An 18,554-nucleotide genomic window follows, 5' to 3' on the forward strand; every position below is an offset into this window, starting at 1 on the left:
CGGTCTAATATCCCATTCCCCTCCCTGGCTAAAAGAATGTGTGTGAGCAGAGAATGAAATTGTGTACTAGAGAAGGCAAGTTCTGGAGAGCTTGTGGTTGTGAATGCTGAGTGTTGAAAGCTGACACTAAATTTGCATAGTAAATAGTTGAATAATACCAATAATGTATGAATGATGTTGATTCTGAGCCTATGTGTAAGTCGGTTAGCACTCCTCTCATTGCTAAGGCCACCAAGCCAAAAATATTAGTCTGAGTCTTTCTAGAGGCACATGGTTGCAACCAGCACAACTTTTCCTGCAAGCTGAATTATTATGTGGAGGGAACACTTTTGGAATGGGAGTGAGTTGAAGACAAGGTTTTTCTTTTTTCTTTCCAAGTGTGAACTGATATTAATAAAGAATTCCTCAGTCAAAATAAATTATTAGCCGGTATATGTTCTATAACTACTTATTCTAATTCTTTTGGAACACCACCAGTAGGGCATATGACAAAAATGTATTAATGGATTCAAAAAGCAGGTTTCTACCTAAATCCTTGCTGTTTTTAATTATGATTTGATGTCAGTGGCATTGTGCCATCACTGTCTTTTGTTTGGGTACTGTAGCTGTGCCATGGCCCAAACCCCTTGATCTTATTGGTTACATGACGAACCACTATTCGGGATAAACAAATAGATAAATGAATGTTTTTCTTGCAGGAGTAAGTGTAAGGTTTTAAAATGTTATCTTATTCTAGCTCTAATATTGTATCATTTTCTATTTATTTTCTGAACTTAACTGAAATTACCACACATTTCTGAAACCAGCTCAGTTTCATTTGTGTAATAAAATCTACCATCAGTAGAAGTAGTGCAGGGCTGCCAGGTGCTTTACTTTTGATGTTGAATCATGTTCAAGCCAGGCGCTGGCTTAGTGGTGACATTTAACGTTGATGTACAATCAAAGGTAGTATCAGCCATGCAGCCAGGCTGGAATAATACACTACACCCACGCCTGATAACCCACATACAGATACATGGAGTACAATGTACATAGGATAGGCTGCCATGGTAACTGCAAGGGTCTTTGGACTACTCTCTGCTTGAAGTTGTCTCCATGACAATTCTGTGTCTCCTTTCGCCTTTGTCTCTTAACTTCTGCTTCGGTTCATTAAGTACTTCATATTTGCATAATTAGAACCCGGGTAGGTGGCCAACTTCTTATTAACAAACACCTTTTCAGTTTCACCTGCAAGTTTTTCAGCCTTCTGGCAACCACTGTAATCACCACTGTACAGTATGTGTACACCTACATGTAGTTTGGATTTCAAATAAAGATAGCTTTACCAAATAGTCAGCTCATTAGGAGAGGCTTCTGTTGTTGAACGTAGGAAGTTCTTAACATTAAAATATATGGACAGAAGATAGCTTGTTTCTCTATCTGGGAAAGAAAAGAAGAAATTAATAAAAAAAAAAACTGTTCACATAAAGACAAAGTGGGTGCAGGTGATAAAGTGCACAGAACAGTGTCTGCAAGCGGAAATCCATGCATATCTGCTCCATATTCACTATGTGATCAAGGAGGGAGGGGGAGACTTGCGTTGACGTCCCCCCTCTTGCCATCATCTCTCCCATTAGACTCATATTTAGTTTATTAAGATTTTGTTGAAGCTTTGAATTGTTTATATTCATTGATATGCACATTGAAGTACAAATCCTTAACTTTGGTATTGTTGATGTTTACATCTCTGCCCAACTTCGACGACCTTAGGATTATTTTATTATTTTTTTCAATTATTTTAAAAGCCTTCAGTGTAGCTGAAAGACATGCAATGTGATCAAAGCTAAATGGCAACTTGTTTTTCTTAGGTCTTCAAACATTGACATTTTAGAGATACAAGGTTTTCACCCCTAGCTGAAAATACAGTATGCATGTATGCACAGATCCACATTGTGCACATACATAAACATAATACATCTGGCTTAGTTATGTGCCCTGTCGCTAGTTTGAGGTCTCCCATCATTCATGGATGAAGAAAATTCCCTTGAGGGTCTAAAGTCTTGTCAGTCACAGCCTCTCACACAAAGACATGCACACACTCACTCTCCACTATCCCTTCCTGCTCCATAGTATCTGTAGGGAGCAGCTGCACTGCACGGCCACAAGACAGCCAAGCCACACCACTTCCATTCTCCCCCCCTTACAATATAGGTCTATTCACAGCAAGCCTCCCATCCCGGCTCTGTGGGTGCGTCTCCATAATGCAGCCCTTCAGTTCCCATTCACATATCCACAGCAGAAACCCAGTTGGCACCACAAAAGGACACGATGCCTTTCTTCAACAGATTCAGGGAAATCAGTATCTGGAAAAGGATAAACTTGATCTGTCACCTCCCCCAAAAATTGTGATTGTAGATTGAAAATTGCTATGTAATGCCAAAGTTGTGAAATAATTTCTTTTTTCTTATCACTGTAAATGTGCTACCATATAGTAGTGAGTGTTAATGTGTGTGTGTCCATAATTTGTGTATTAGCATAGCCTCCTAGCCATGCTGACACTGATATGACAGCTTGGATTAAGGAGATCCAGCCTGCAGCGTCTTCTCCGGTCACAACACTTCCACATCTCAGTCCACATACCAACTGTAGCCTCACAGCTAGAGTACTGCTCTGCTTCTGCCACATCTTCCTCACTGAAGAGTAGCACCACCTTTTATCATCCAACTAATTCAATTGACTCTGACATGACATGACTCTTCATGAACAACATTGTTAACATTTTCATCTAGCAGTCGTTTAAAGGGATATTCCGGTGTAAGTTTAATCCATGGTCTAACACACCGTGAAACTGTGTTAGACTCCCTCTCGAGAGATCAAGTTAGCAGACTGCTAACTCACGGAGTTTTATCAACCTCAGAAATGACCGCACGACAACAATACACTGCAGTAAATGGATCCAACTATAAACCGCCACCAAAAAGCCACAAATAATGCTCAGAGCAGCACCAAACTTCAGCAACAGTACAAATAGGGTCTCAGCACATAGTCTGGGGCAATAAAACTCCACTAGCTTAGCTTGATTTCTACTGAAAAGATGACAAAATTTACCTCTTTTCTGCAGCAGCTTCCTGTTGACGGGAAGTCCCGACGAGTCGATTACCGAGTGCAGTAGAATTCCGCGGCTCAAGGATGAAAATAAATGATTATGACTCCATGGAAAAGCAGTCAAAGTTCATATGTGTCTTACCTGCCAGTTTATAACAGTTATTATCGAGAGCGGACAGGGAACAAGAACGGAATTGAGCATTTCTAACCGCACTCGGTAATCGTCGCATCGAGACTTCCCCAACCCGGAAGCTGATGGAGGAGAGTTGAAATCTGTTTTTAGCTTCACAATAGAAGTCCAGCTAAGCTAGCGGAGGTTAGATGCCTCGGACTGTGTGCTGAGACCCTATTTGTACTGTTGCTGAACTTTGGTGCTGTTCTGAGCATTATTTGTGGCTTTTTGGTGGCGGTTTATAGATGGATCCATTTACTGCAGTATATTGTTGTCGTGTGGTCGTTTCTGAGGATGCTAAAGCTACTTAAGCTAGCGTTCTGCAAACTTTATCTCTCGAGGGGGGGTCCTACTTGGTGTCAAGGTATGTTAGAACATGGATTAAAATTACACCGGAATATCCCTTTTAAGTATATGACAGGTTTTATCAAGAAAGGGTATATAAGTAATGTATTTTTACTTGCAATTTCAAAACTACATTAACCTGGAAGAAAAAAATGTTTTTGTATTATCAACAAGCACCTGAACATACAGTAGTGACATATAAATAATACATTCAGCAGTCTGTGCAAATCTAGTTTCTCCATCTAAAATGATAAATAAATACAAATAAAAAGAAATGGCAGTGTTGAAAATGCAAAATGCAACCATGAACTACATTGAACACAAAGGCATTTATTGAGAAAATTATTTGTCTTTCTTTGCCAAAATCAATTTCCATACACGTATTGTTTACATTCAGTTTTCATAGCTTACACAAGACATGGACATTACATCCTGACCTACATGGTGCAAGGACAATAGGAGCTACTGAATAATGAATATAAATATCTTGACCTGAGCGGTCAGACAGGTTTTCACCGCCATTTGGTGTGAGATTAAATGAATATGATGGATGCTGATTTCTGTAGGCAGCCTGTCTTTGACTTTTAGCGCTTCTTTATCAGCAGCTGCAGCAATCCCAGCACACACAGTATGCTAGCTGACATTGTGCTGGAGGTGAATATGATAGTGATCTCTTTTCTGTTAAGTATTTTGAATATAGATTGTCGTCATGTGAACTGTGATAATAATAGTTGTTACTGAGCATTCTGCAAGCAGACTATCTTTATAGTTGACATAATCCCCCTCCCATGTTTCTGTGTTATCTTATCCAGCAAAAGAATAACAAACCTTACTTCTTCAAACAATTATCATAAGTGGCTAAGTATTTATAGCTCGACTAAGATTAAGTTGCAGTGCGAGAGGTGCCTGCAAATTGAACATACAGTGATGGTATTTCAAATTAAGTGTGCACAGTTAGGGCTGGCTCTCTGGCCAAAAGTAATATCAGAATCTATTTGATTGCGAACCACCATCACAAACATAATCATAAAATATTGCGATTTCTTTTTCAGCTTTCAAATGCCCTGTAGACCATAGCCGTCTATGAATTACTACATTTACGTCAAACAAACAAGAAAACCATTGCTTTAGAGAGAGTCATTTTTGGTACAAGCTCCCCATCCACCATGTTGCTAGCTATGACTCATGTTGCACTGTTTACAATACGTCACCCAAGAAAGAAACACTTGAAGTAATTCATCCAATCAGCATACCCGTCTAGCCCGTTAGCTTCTACACTCAATTGATCTGCCTGTCAAGGTTATGTGAGGGCATACAATAATACAATCTCTATGATTTACCACAAAAGATCGCCACCCCTACACTTACTATACTTTTGTTTTCCATGCTACTCTGTGATGCTTTATACCCTAGGATACCAAGTAGCCAAGAGAAGCAGTCTGTCTATCGACAGTCCGGCTTTCACTGGTTTGACTGCTATATTTGCCACAGTATCCACATGGAAACCAGGATTCATTTTTTGCAAATAGCATCTATCTATGATATCTCAATTCCCAATGTAGTTATGACAGGCAAGGGGAAAAAAAGTGAGTACTAGTGTTGTCAGTATTTAGGTTCTTCTTCAGTCAACCCAGACAAAGCTCGACCCAGTGTTGATAAATATAAATACTGGCTTCTGCCTGCAAAGCTGGTTTAGTGTTGGTCCGTTGATGGCGCTCGCCGAGTGTTTGTATCCAGGCAGTGGACCATCTCTAATCTGCCCCACTACCCACCTATGCCTCCATATCCCACCCCCCTGCCTTTGGACAAGAGGGTTGTCATTGATCAGAGCTACTGATTCAACTACATTTACATTTTGCCCTTCAGGCAAATTAAATAGCATGAAATTCCTCGATAACCAACCTAACAAACAATAATTTGTTAACCAGTCAGCCACATTAATCCAAAGAACAATAAAATAGAAACCCCTTTAAACTACAGTCACACAATCTAATAAGCCTCTCATTTGATGATACTGGAGAGACTTCAGACACAATACAGCCCACAGTTGGTTGCATAAAACTTACCATTGGTCTGATAATAGACATCTCCTGGTTCTTTTGACTATCAACCAAAGGCTAATAACTCTGATGTTAGTAAAGTGTTCTGGTTCAATTGTGCAATATTCAAAATATTTACAGTAGGACTAAGGACTAAGTACTGCAGGTGTCCACAACACTGCAGCAATGTCTTTTTCAGCCTCCCATTTATTACCTGCTTCTCTGTGGACCCGTTCATTATCTGATTTATGGAGTTACTAGATTAATCAAATGCTCATGTAAGCAGCATAATGTGATTTGTTTTATCAGATAAAAGCCATTATTGGAATATGAAAAATAGTTCAAAAAGTTTTGTTTTTATGCGATCATGTATACTGTTCATTGGTCAAAGGCGAGCAGATGCGTTTTGTGTTCATATGCAAAATGGTTTTAGGTCATGTACTCGGAAAGAAATCCAACTAATTGACTGAAACCATGTAAACCCATTTTTTCCCATTATTTCATTACTAAAGTGATGTAAACACGTCAAATCGGATTATTGTGGTCATGTAAAGGTGCTCAGTGCTGCCCGTCACTTGTCAACGCTAGTGCTGTTATAACCTTTCTGCAGAAATCAGGTCTGCAATGTGAATTTGTTTAAATAGCCTTGGTAAAGCCTTGTATTGACATTTTCTTGTCATCTATGAATGTGAAGTTTGTCATTTGTTTCGTTTGTATCGATTGATTTTATTGATTAAGCAGTATTTCATGTTTGCTCTGGAGAGATGCTGCAAATATAAACTTTGCTCACTTAATTATTTACTCACATTGCCTTGGTAAAATGTTCTTGAACAGGATGGTGAACCTACCTCTTTACTTATGATACTGTAAGTTTCTTTGGATAAGCCATCAGCTAAACACTATTTAATATAAATGTAAGCTCCCCACTTATGCTAACGCATTGCTGTTGAGAGTGGAATCAGCAGGAGCCTAGGGGTGGAGGAGAGTGGGATGCTGGGAAGCAGTGAAAGGTGAATCAGCCTCCACCTTTGTTTCCAAGTGGCCCCGCTGGCTTTGTTTTGGAGCAGAATGAATTATTAACAGCGGCCTTCTGGTTGTATTTTTCATCAGTGTCCACCTCTAAAGGTAAAGAGCACTGTGCTGAGAGATCTCCATTGACTGGCTCCTTCCTTCACTTTGTCTCTTTTATTTTTAGTTCCTCTCTTTCTGACCTCTCTCTATTTTTCCATCATACTGACTCTCTTGAATAACCAAATTAACCGACACAAATATATTTGGTCTCTATGACAATGTAAGCCTGTCTTCTCTGTAACAGACTTAATTGTACTCCAGTTCACAGTCACAGTGTATGAAACACATTGTATTAAACCATAAAAGTATATTGTGCTGCACTTAGGTAGATTATTGTCAATTTTTGGCCTTGTAAACTTTATTTTACAGACCTCAAAGGGCATCGGTTTCCATCGGCATCTAAAGTTACATCATTGCTTTCCTGCTTTTATCTTGTTAAAGTAATGATCCAGCTGTAACAACTGATTAAGTACTGTCGTTAAAAACATTTTATGTTGTCCTTAATGTACTTTTTTGCTAACTCACATTATGGTGACATAACTCATGTTGTGTTGCACACTCCTTAGCAAGGCTGTGAATTGCTCCCTCAACTCTTGGTGATTTGAATGGAGTTTAGTGTAGCATCCATGTGCAGAGATTAGGGTTAATCTTAATAAGTCCCATAAATTGAACTGACCTACCTTTCTAATAATTAACCTTATAAACAGGATAGTGACATACAAAGTGGGGTTAAAGTTGACCTGCTTTCTCATTCTCTTGGCTCGTAGTTAAAAGTCGTGTAATATGCACTAAGGCCATCAAAATGGAGACTTGCTGCTTTCTCACCACTGCAATTACTTAAAATAACGTCACATTGGACAGCCTAACAAAAAGCAGAATAAAGTGTTGGAATGACAGAAAAAGAGACGTGTGTCAGAAATTTCCTGGAGATTGAATAAGGTAGTTGTATAGTCAGGGTATAATACCTCAGACTAATGGGCAAGGTCATTTGTCTATTTTATTTATTTTAGAATTATATTTAAACATTGGACATCTTGAATGATCTTTTCATTTAAGACAAACTGCAGACCAAGCAGGGTGTTCCAGACGCCCCCCTCTTATTAATATGATTTAATTGTAGTATTACTATTGATGAGTCAGAAAAACAATGAACACTCAAAGTTTGAGTAATCTACATACTGAATATTGGTCAAATTAACATTTATCTAAAGTTAAGTAAACCGCAGATACAGATTATAAAGAACATTGTCTATGACAAAAGATACACCAACTAGGATCTCTTTCAAGTCAAATTCCAGCAGCTAATGCCTCCATATTGAAAGTCAATACATCTGTGTAAGGAATTTTCATGGCTTGAAATGAATTGGCTGAATGCCACCTTTTCTATGTCAGTTTAGACACATTTAAATAGGTTAATAGTATAATGTTCTCATCGGTCCATCAGTTTATAACATATTTTGTTGGCTGACAAGATGTCTATATTTTTCCATCAAGGATTGCAGAGTGCAGCTTTAAATGTTAAAGATATAGTGGTCCCTTATTGACTGATAGGGTGAAACCCCACCTCCAGTATGATTGTTGTAGTTCTTGTCAGGTTTGCTCCTTTCAAACATTTATTTTTTCTCTCAATATTCTGAGCACTCCTCTCTTCCCCGAAGAAGCCACGTGTAGTGTTATTTTTCCAAAGTAACCATTTTCCGTCTGACCTTCAGTCAGCCACTCCTCATTACATCAAATAGGCCCTGATAGTTAAGAAACAAATAATGTTAACAAGGTTGACTCAGGTTTATGTTTGCAAGATTCTTCTGTCCAGCAACAATGCTTGACTGTTTTGTGTGTTTTTTTTCATTCATATTCCTGCTCAGCCAGTACTCTATCACCTGATCCTCTTTTATCATCTGCTGGCCTAAAAATTCTCCCGACTGTCTGATAGCATAGCTTCGCTACGCTGTTGGTTAAATAAATAATCAAGTACCCAGAAGAACCTGAAGCCTGACTACACAAAGAAGAGGACTCATTTTACTGGGATGAGCCTTCTAAGAGGTTCCCTTGGGATTATGAAGGTTGTGTTTCATTCTATAGATATTATACACTTAGGGTCAATTTCTTAAATACTTAACAGGCATTGTCTTTCATTCTCCCCAAAGTAGAGACAGTGTAATGAGTGACTAATAAGGATGTCATGAATATGTTTTTTTAAAAACACAGTTGAGCAAGATAAATGTATGTAAAAGCTAGATTGAAAGGAAGTGGGGTTGGGGGGGATTCTCAGTTAATGGAAAACTGACATTGAGAGATAAAACAATATGTAAATAGGAAAATTAACCAAATTTACCTCTGGGAGAAAGCCAGTGTGACAGACAGAATAATGTGGCAGGGAGCCTCAGGTGCAGCTGGGATGGGAGGAGGCGGGGCAATGAGCGAGAAGCTGAGGGAGAGAGGACGAGAAAGAGGGAGGGTTTGTGTGTGTGTGTGTGTGTGTGTGTGTGTGTGTGTGTGGAAAGAGAGAGAGAATGAGTGTGCAAGCTAGAGAGATAGTGTGGAGAGGGAGGGAGGGAAGTGTAAGCCAGTCACAGCATCTCTCCTTCTCACTGCACCAGGGCTGAGGGACTCTTCGTCCCCTCGCTTCCCTCGCTGCAGATTTATGTCATTTCCATCAGCGCAGTCATCTTTTTTTTTTCTTGCTTTTTACTTGCTGCTTGTGACAGATGCACTGCATTCATCTCTCTCTGTGTAGAAGGATCTAAGGATTTATTTATTAAATATGTTGGGTGTCTTGTTTTACGGAATTGAAAGGGGGACGTTTGCAGAGGACAGTGCTTGAAACTGGGACTCCAACTGGGACTTGATCTTTCCTTTATGTTGCTAGAGTGGATTCATCTTTTGTTGTGCTGCCAGTGTTTTGTTCAGGGCGACAGACAGAGAGGAGTAGTAGGATCCCATACCTCTACTACTAAACAGAGCGCATATTTCAAAGGACTAAGGCAAGTTCTACGGTTACATTAAGCACTTGAGGAGGAGGTGCTTAGTCTCCTTCGTCAATGCTTCAGAATGTCACAACAGAAATGCAAGTGACAAGTTTATGGGATATATAAGTGGAATGCAGATGGATCCCCACACCCCTCTCTGCAAGTGTCTACCACAGGATTGCTGAGGAGTGAGTGGAGCGCTGACTTATTCAGCTGGCCTCTCATTGCTCCAAGAGAGTCCTTTCACCTGCCTGCATGGGAGTCCAGCATTCAACACTTTCATCAGCTACTGGACTTTTAAATTTGTTTGTCTTTCTCGACTTGCAGTCCAAAACACTGAGAGGCAAGTTTGCACATTTTGATTTTAAGTTCAAATCACTTTAATGGCAGAACTCATCCAGACATTTTGACGCACTTTGTTTTTACCTCATTCTGCCTAGGGATGCCTTGTAAACACATTTGCCCCCAAGCGCCATGTGTGCTGAGAGAGCTGTGACATTATCTCCTGCGGAGATCCCCATGTTGTTCTAGCCAGTGTCTGTGTTTTGATTCAGACAATAGCTGGGCATACATGGGCTCCAGACACTGACCAGAGGACCACCAAAATAAGGCAAGCCTGCAGTTACACAGTAAACACACTAGCACCAATGGACAAGTGACACTTTGGATTGGATTAAAGTGTTGATTCATAGAGATGGATGGAATTTTCTTCTCCAGACTTTGGTATCCACCAGGAGAGACTCTCAAGGAGCTTTTTTTTCTTCCCATACGCAATGGTTGCCTAAAATATTTTTTTTTTTTAAAGGTAACTGCACTCTAAATGTAATCTGATGTCTTTGTGTGAAATAGGAGCCATGTGCTGCTTATTTTTTTATCTCCTGTAAGGATTCTTCAAGAGAGTAGCGTATAGTGCTTTGCTTCATGCTTTAACCTCTTCATATGGTGTCCTCCCTCACTTCTTCTGTGCTCTCTGCCCTTGTAAGGTCAGTTTATGCCCTCAGCCTCCCAGTGGCAACCTTCATTAGAATCAGGAGATGAGGCTACAGACTGGCAAGCAAAGCAGCAGGGAAACTCGCCTCTTGGATAGATGCTGGGCACACCTCTAGTGCTGCACTGCTTGAGGTCAAAGGAATACAGCATTTTTTTTTCCATACTCCTGACTGTTACCCACCCACTTCTTTCACTAACCATGAGTGATTGGAAAAGGAGAGCTAAACGGGTCGTCCTATCCTCCCAGAGGCTGTATTGATTTTTCTCCAGTCAGTGTTCATTTGATTGAGACCCAGCTATGTGAGAGTAAGGTGAGAGAGAAAGTGAGTGCGCTACAGAGAGTATTGAGCTCCATTAACTAAGGGAGGCTGCAGACACCCGGTGTAGAGTGGGTGGGGGGCAGACAGTTCTCCAATTACAGGCCAGCTGCCTTATGGGTGGCACACCATAAACCTGACCCACCTGGATAGCACCCAGAACAATGAACCAGTCTGAGCTGACAGCGGACCCGGTGTTTACTGCCAACAGCAGCTACAGAGACTTCTTTCCTGGAAGGGCCTCCAACCACTCCTGTCCCTTGGGCTGGGGGCTGAACGAAGGCCTGGAGGCATGCGTCCTGGAGACTGTTGTGATTGTACTTCTGACCGTGCTTATTATTGCGGGAAACCTGACAGTGATCTTTGTGTTCCACTGTGCACCTCTGCTACACCACTACACTACCAGCTACTTCATCCAGACCATGGCCTATGCTGACCTTCTGGTGGGTCTCAGCTGCCTGGTGCCCACCTTGTCGCTGCTTCACTACCCAGCAGGTGTCCAGGAGCCCATCACATGCCAGGTCTTCAGCTATGTTATCTCTGTTTTGAAGAGTGTTTCAATGGCCTGCTTGGCTTGTATCAGTGTGGACCGCTACCTGGCCATTACTAAACCACTATCTTATAACCAGCTGGTGACGCCATGCCGGCTACGAGGCTGCATCACCCTAATCTGGGTCTACTCAAGCCTGGTTTTCTTGCCATCCTTCTTTGGTTGGGGTAAACCAGGCTATCATGGAGACATTTTTGAGTGGTGTGCTCACTCTTGGCCCACCTCCGCCCTCTTTACAGGATTTGTGGTGTGTTTGCTCTATGCACCTGCTGCACTTGTGGTTTGCTTTACCTATTACCATATCTTTCGCATTTGCCAGCAGCACAACAGGGAGATCAGTGAACGGCGAGCACGATTCCCTAGCCAGGAGATGGAGGCTGGTGAGGGAGGTGGTGGGGGACATCACGGAGGGCATGGACCAGATCGGCGCTATGCGATGGTGCTCTTCCGCATCACCAGTGTTTTCTATATGCTTTGGCTGCCCTACATAATTTACTTCCTGCTAGAGAGCTCCCATGTGTTAGATAGCCCTGCCCTCTCCTTCATCACCACCTGGCTAGCCATCAGCAACAGCTTTTGCAACTGTGTCATCTATAGCCTGTCTAATAGTGTGTTCCGCCTGGGCATGCGTAGGCTCTCACAGACGATGTGCTCCTTCAGCCACTGTGCAGCAGATGACAGGGACTTTGGGGAGCCTAAACCAAGGAAGAGGGCAAACTCATGCTCCATTTGAAGGGATGCCTGTTCCAGGACAGGGATACTCCTGGAATCTACAAATGGGAAACATTAATCGAAAGCAACTTAGCAGCTGGTTAACTTTCTGTTAAATTGGCAGGCAAATTGAAAACAATTTGTGTCGGATTGGCCTGTCAGCTGACATCAGTGGCAGTGTCTTGGTCACAATAAACAGTGGTTTATTGCATTACAGGCTTTTCGAGGAGATCAGTGCAGTGTCCAAGCAGAGAGATTTAGTCAGATATGATGGCCTTTATTGTGTGCTACCTGACTTAGCTGGTGATCACAAAAATAGTAGTCTCAACTTAGAGTTCTTAGCTTTTACATTTCATTGAAGGTCATCAGCCTGGTCAGACATAGTCAGAAGAAAAAACTCGTAAAGGTCCTCAAACATTTCATCAGACGTCAAATGTGGCCATACTATTTCATGTCTGTTACATTTTGTTAGTGGTTGTGAAATGGATCAACCTGATATTCAATGTCTGTGCTTTCTATGACTGTCATTAGCAGAGATAAGATAACCTACACTTACCTGTGCTCACAAACCTGTTTTTAAAGGCTGGAAATGGATATTTGACTTTTTAGCTGTACAAACATACATGACAGCCATGCTGCTGATACAGTAAACAACAGATGATGTATGACCTTGACTGTTCTCTGAGGTATAATTTCTGTTGAAATATTTCCTGTTGAATCTGCAAACATGCTGTGGGCAGGTGAACTACAGAGATGCAAAAAATGATGTATTGATGTTCTGATCAGGTGTTCATTCACATTGTTTTCTATGAATAGGGAGATTGTCCAATCACTTATCTGAAAATTGGTTGAAATTTGGGTACATTTATTGAGACTTTCAGCAAAACAAATAAAATACTCAAATATAGCACTGTGTAGACAGTTGTGCAAAACATTCCTTTACATCACAACATTGGACCCAGGACGATAGAACTACTTTAAATCCCAAAAGCAGGATTAATAAAGTTATCACTTGATTTAACATGGTTACTAATCCATAATGTAGATGGACAAATGTGGGACATGTATAAGACTTTCCGCAGACATGCTGCTTTCATTGGTTTCTAATTTAAGTATAGCTATTTATAATTTGGTCACCAATTGAAAAGGAAAAGGACCTTATTTCAAGAATTCAGGCGAAATTATTTCATTTGCATCAGTGCCAGGATTCCCACCACTGGTGGGGCATTCCTGATATGGCTGTGTTATGAGTATTCTGCTAACAGTCTGATGCATGAGCGCTCATGACAGCCATTTCCAACAAGCAAATACATATTACATCCCTCGCACACTGTGTATGGAAGGCCATGTATGCTCGATTGTAAACAAACAGAATTGGCCACTATCTAATTATTAATTTCATATAATGTTAAATGATAAAGGGAAAGTAAATTTGTAACATTTTACTTGAGAAACACAATTTTGTAAATGAGCAGTCTTGTGGATATAATTATTTTTAGATGCACCTCCTGATCGTTGCTTTTAACGCACTCACAAATTTGGTGTGTGGGTTAAGAGAAGTTACAGTAGTGGCAGTGTAGAACTGAGGATGTCGCCTGGTTGTGAGTGTTTTTTTCTTAAAGATTATTTCCCAGCAGTTGTAGACTGGATCTCAGGTTAATGTTATGCGATCCGTCTGGAGGCTGCTGTGAGGTTAAACTGATCTGAAATTACATGCTTAATTGTGATAAAAGTCGAAGGCTATCAGTAGCGTATCTTCTGGTTGGTTTGTTAAAACTACTAGCCAAGCAATCCTCATTACTTTTAATCTGCCCCACCTTCCATCAGCTGTACCAATTATTTTGCTGATACACGTGAAAAGATACTTATTTTAAACTACAGGCCTGAATGTCTTGCAGTCTTATCAATGCTTTTATTAATTAACACAGTAAAAAAGTGTGCATTTATTGCAGGGTCAAACCTAATTGGGAGCCACAATGAAAATCTGGGGAGAAAAGAACATTGAAATGTTGACTGGGGTTTTGAATTCTCCTTTATTTCTTTCATGTAGTTTGTGCCCAAGCAACAGATAATGGTATAGAAATGGAGTCATAGAGAATGGATTGTTTGTGAACCATATTCTTAGAAATGGGTAGTTACCTCCATTCTGCTAAAATATTATAATCTTTTGATCTTTTATTGTACTACTGTCCTACATTCCAGCTTGGTATAATCTGAAGACTGTTTCCCTGTGTTGGGCTTTTGATATAAAAAGTACAGATGGTGCGTTGTCAGGAACCTACAGACTGCCTTTGGTTATGATTCCCATATATTGCTACAGCACACTGGTAAAGAAATTCCAGTAAATTTACCTTGTACATTCCCTTGATCATCAGATCAGTGTTAAAGCATAATTAATTTCACATGAATACAGCCACATACTGCAACCAAGTCTTATACTGATTTCCCAATTTGGTCATAGTAGTGTCAGCTGTAGTTTAGGCCTTGCTTGTAGTGTCCATGCTAGAGACCAAGTGGCACAGCAAACCAAGTTCACTGATATTGTAACTGCATTCTTTGCAGCTTAACAGTACTCTGCGTAAGTCATTCCTCATTGTTAAACCGGATGAAGTGATTTTTGACTACAAGGAACAGAAAGACTCGATACAATAAGCCTTTAGCACATTTGATTTCAGTGGCATGATAGTAATCAGTTTACTACTTAACACATCCAGCAGAAACAGAGCTACAGAAGCATTTCATTTCATGGTCTCTCTGGCCACCTGATGAATGTAAGTACAATATTGTTGTCAAGCCAAGGTTTGGTAAACCAGCATGACCAAAAAAAATATCTGTCTCCTTTTTTCTTTAACAGCCACTTGTTTACTTTGGCTCTCTGCAGTTTCACATGGGGCAGGTAGCCTACAGTCAACTTGCAATAATGATGTGCTGGGGAGTGGCTGCCCATGTTTTATACTGTGTGTGCCAGCATTGTTTTGGTTTTGTTGGTTTGCACATGTAAGATAACCATCAGTGAGATAAAAAGCAGCTGTGTAGAGCTGCAGTATGGGGTGTATATTCATAGTGAGGTCCTCACCAGTCATCACCCTTTAACATAATCAGAAGTTGATTCAGTGTTAGAAATAAAAAAATATTGCTTTATGCAGCTTTAATGCATTACAGATTGTTCTGTATACGTGCCTAAACATGTATTTTGTAGGAAAAGTGAAAAAAAAACAAGATGTTGAGAAGTAATTATTGTGCACTTTTTAAAAAACATTTTCAAGCTGCATACGTTGTGACTGTGTACACATCTGAAGGAACCCTGTCATTTGATTTAGTTTTTAAATACTTTATGAGTTCAGAGCGGTTTCCACTTGAACCAAGAACAGGCCAATTCATTTATTTATCAGAGTTGATCTGAATTCTGCCTTCAAGTGGGTACATGTTCTACTATCTGATGTCTACATCATATCTGTCAGATAAGAGCAGACAGCGGATTTGTCTAAGTCTTGTAAATTTCCTTCTATAGCCCTGTGACCTGGCATACATGAGAAATAACAGTAGGGAACCACAGCATATTTGTGTCAAATACTAGACTCACGATGATGCTTTTTGATTTGATAGCTTGTGTTTTTGGTGCTCCTTTGGAGCATAGTGCAGTGGGGTAGTAGAGAACATTTAGGCTCTGAATTAGTGCTATTATGGTATTATCTTCACAATGTGGTGATAACAACAACATATAAGACATGAGAAAGCAAAAAATTCTGTAATTGCCTAAAATAAGATAGCTCAGTTGTTAACATATAATGTAAAAGTTGGAATATTTCTTTAAAGTGAAGATTACAGTATTTGTTCAGGAGTTGCACACATATTCATTCCTTTAGTGGGCTTTTTTGTAGCGAGTTATGTGAATTGTGTGTCTTGGCTCAAAGTTTCAAAAATCCTTGAGCTTCTCCAAGTGGTAGAAAAACAAAACTGTTATCTTGTCTAAAAAAGTCATCTTACTTTCAAGTGCATTGATCGGGGTTTTTAGTAAAAAGAGTTTAATAAATTACAGAGTAATATGTATTTATTTATTAAGTTATGTTTAAACCTTTACACAATATACTGTATATGAGTATACTGTATATAAAGTGTGTGTGTGTGTGTCTGTTTTTAACCTGCTGTACAGCCAAAAAAAAAAATAAAAAATCAGACTGCTTCTGACAAAGGTATGGCACACCCATTTGTGTTAAATCAACTAGGCTGCTGATGTTGTGAGTAGGAGGCAGAGTGTGTTAAATTACACAGTATCTATTTTTTTATTTTGAAATTTTGTCAAAAGCTATGGTTTCGTTGTTGCTGCCAATCCAATAAAGGTTAAAATAGTAGACATCTGTGTAGTTTCTTTCATGAAATGTGTGTGTTTCTTTAGCAACAGTCACCAACCTTCAAATCATAACCAGCAGAACTCTCCAGAGTCTCCCTCATATTTTCTCTGCTTGGCACCCATTTTAAGTAGGAGAAGAAAAGAGAGATATGGGCTTGTGACTGTGTGGGCAATTTAGATTCCCCGGCTTTATGGGATCAGTGCAATTAACTGACTTCTGTCTGAGCATAGGTGCACTTGCACAACGGTTGGATATACAGTAAATGTCATGAATGCGTAAAGTAATAATCACAGGTGTCAGATAGGCATGTTTGTGTGTGAATGAATAATGTCAATCTCGGTCTTCGACAAATGTATTCGTTTTGCGTTCCCAGCTCAGTTATGAGACATTTCTTGTTAAAGGGTCAAGGGCTGAGACTGATATTCATCCCAGATTCTCTCTCGGCAGCAAACTTTTGAAACAGATTCACCACAGAAAGTTAACTGTGGATATCTCACAACAAATCTGAAAAAAAGGAAAGATTTAATTTCAGGGTTTTGTCATTTCATTTTCCTCTGAGCCAACAGATGGCTGATCATCTGCTAGGTAACAACTCCGCTAGCCTTTGCTTTAGTTAATGAACACCATCATGTCCTCTCTCGTTGTGAACAGTAGCCTCATTATAGAGCCTGATCCTTTGTTCTTGGTCTTAAATTGGCCTTTGAAATTCATGCACTCACTTAGACTCTTATCATCCCTGTCTTCAGTGATTAGTTTGGTGAGGAGACGAGCAAGAGGAGATGGATGGGGGGTACTGGAAGACGAAAGTAATAGCAGCAGATTTTGGAAAGGAAGTGGTTGGAGAAAAGCCAGCAGGAGAGATGAACTGGTTTAGTAAACTGCCTAGATAGGAAAAGCAAGATGACAGAGAAAAGGAGGATCAGGAGGGAGGGAGGGAGGGAGAGGAAAGAGGGATGTAGGAAGTTATGTAGGTGGAAAGAGGAGGATGCTTTGGGGAAGAAGAAAGGAACAGAGGAAGATGAAGAACAGTGCTCAGAAGGATATAAGTAGTTTCATACTTATTTCTAAAATTCTGTTAAAATATATTTTAATAAAAATTGATGAAAATGTTATTTACAGCAATCGTAGACTTGTTGTATCAAGCTATTTAAAGGGATATTCCGGTGTAAATTTAATCCATGGTCTAACACACCGTGAAACTGTGTTAGACTCCCTCTCGAGAGATCAAGTTTGCAGACCGCTTGCAAATGTAGTTTTAGCATCCTCAGAAAAGACCGCACGACAACATTACATTGCAGTAAATGGGTCCAAATATAAAACCGCCATCAAAAAGCCACAAATAATGCTCAGAACAGCACCAAACTTCAGCAACATTAGAAATAGGGTCCCAGCACATATTTCGAGGCATCAAACATTTGATATCATTGCCGGATTTATCGGAATAGATAAACAAAACTCGCCTCTCCAGCTGCAGGCTCGTTGTGGGGAAGCCCTGTGAGTCGATTACCGAGTGCAGTAGAGTTCCGCAGCTCAATGATTATCATTACTGCGGGACTCTACTGCACTCAGTAATCGAATCACAGGGTATCCCCACAACAAGGAAGGCTTCTCGGGTGGTGAGTTTCATTTATCTTTTCCAACTAATACGGCAACTATATCAAATGTTTGATGCCTCGAAATATGTGCTAGGACCCTACTTCTAATGTTGCTGAAGTTTGGTGCTGTTCTGAGCATTATTTGTGGCTTTTTGATGGCGGTTTTATATTTGGACCCATTTACTGCAATGTATTGTTGTCGTGCGGTCATTTCTGAGGATGCTAAAACTACGTTAGCTAGCGGTCTGCAAACTTGATTTCTCGAGAGGGAGTCTAACACACTACCATGATGTGTTAGACCATGGATTAAATTTACACCGGAATATCCCTTTAAGCACCGTGTCTGAAAAACACTCATT

The 18,554-nt window shown here is 40.2% G+C and overlaps 2 protein-coding genes across 3 annotated transcripts in view; both read left to right on the forward strand.

Annotated features, from left to right (window-relative positions):
* rabgap1l (RAB GTPase activating protein 1-like) overlaps positions 1 to 18,554 on the forward strand; it is a 128,311-nt gene that overhangs the window by 36,801 nt on the left and 72,956 nt on the right. The window lies entirely within an intron of this gene.
* Positions 8,181 to 16,602, forward strand: gpr52 (G protein-coupled receptor 52). Its single transcript, XM_030434357.1, has 2 exons — positions 8,181 to 10,485; positions 10,664 to 16,602. Exon 2 carries the CDS (start codon positions 11,152 to 11,154, stop codon positions 12,268 to 12,270), a length of 1,119 nt encoding a protein of 372 aa, XP_030290217.1. The 5' UTR covers positions 8,181 to 10,485; positions 10,664 to 11,151; the 3' UTR covers positions 12,271 to 16,602.

This window comes from Sparus aurata, chromosome 11 (genome assembly GCF_900880675.1).
Source record: "Sparus aurata chromosome 11, fSpaAur1.1, whole genome shotgun sequence".
Classification (NCBI taxonomy): domain Eukaryota; kingdom Metazoa; phylum Chordata; class Actinopteri; order Spariformes; family Sparidae; genus Sparus; species Sparus aurata.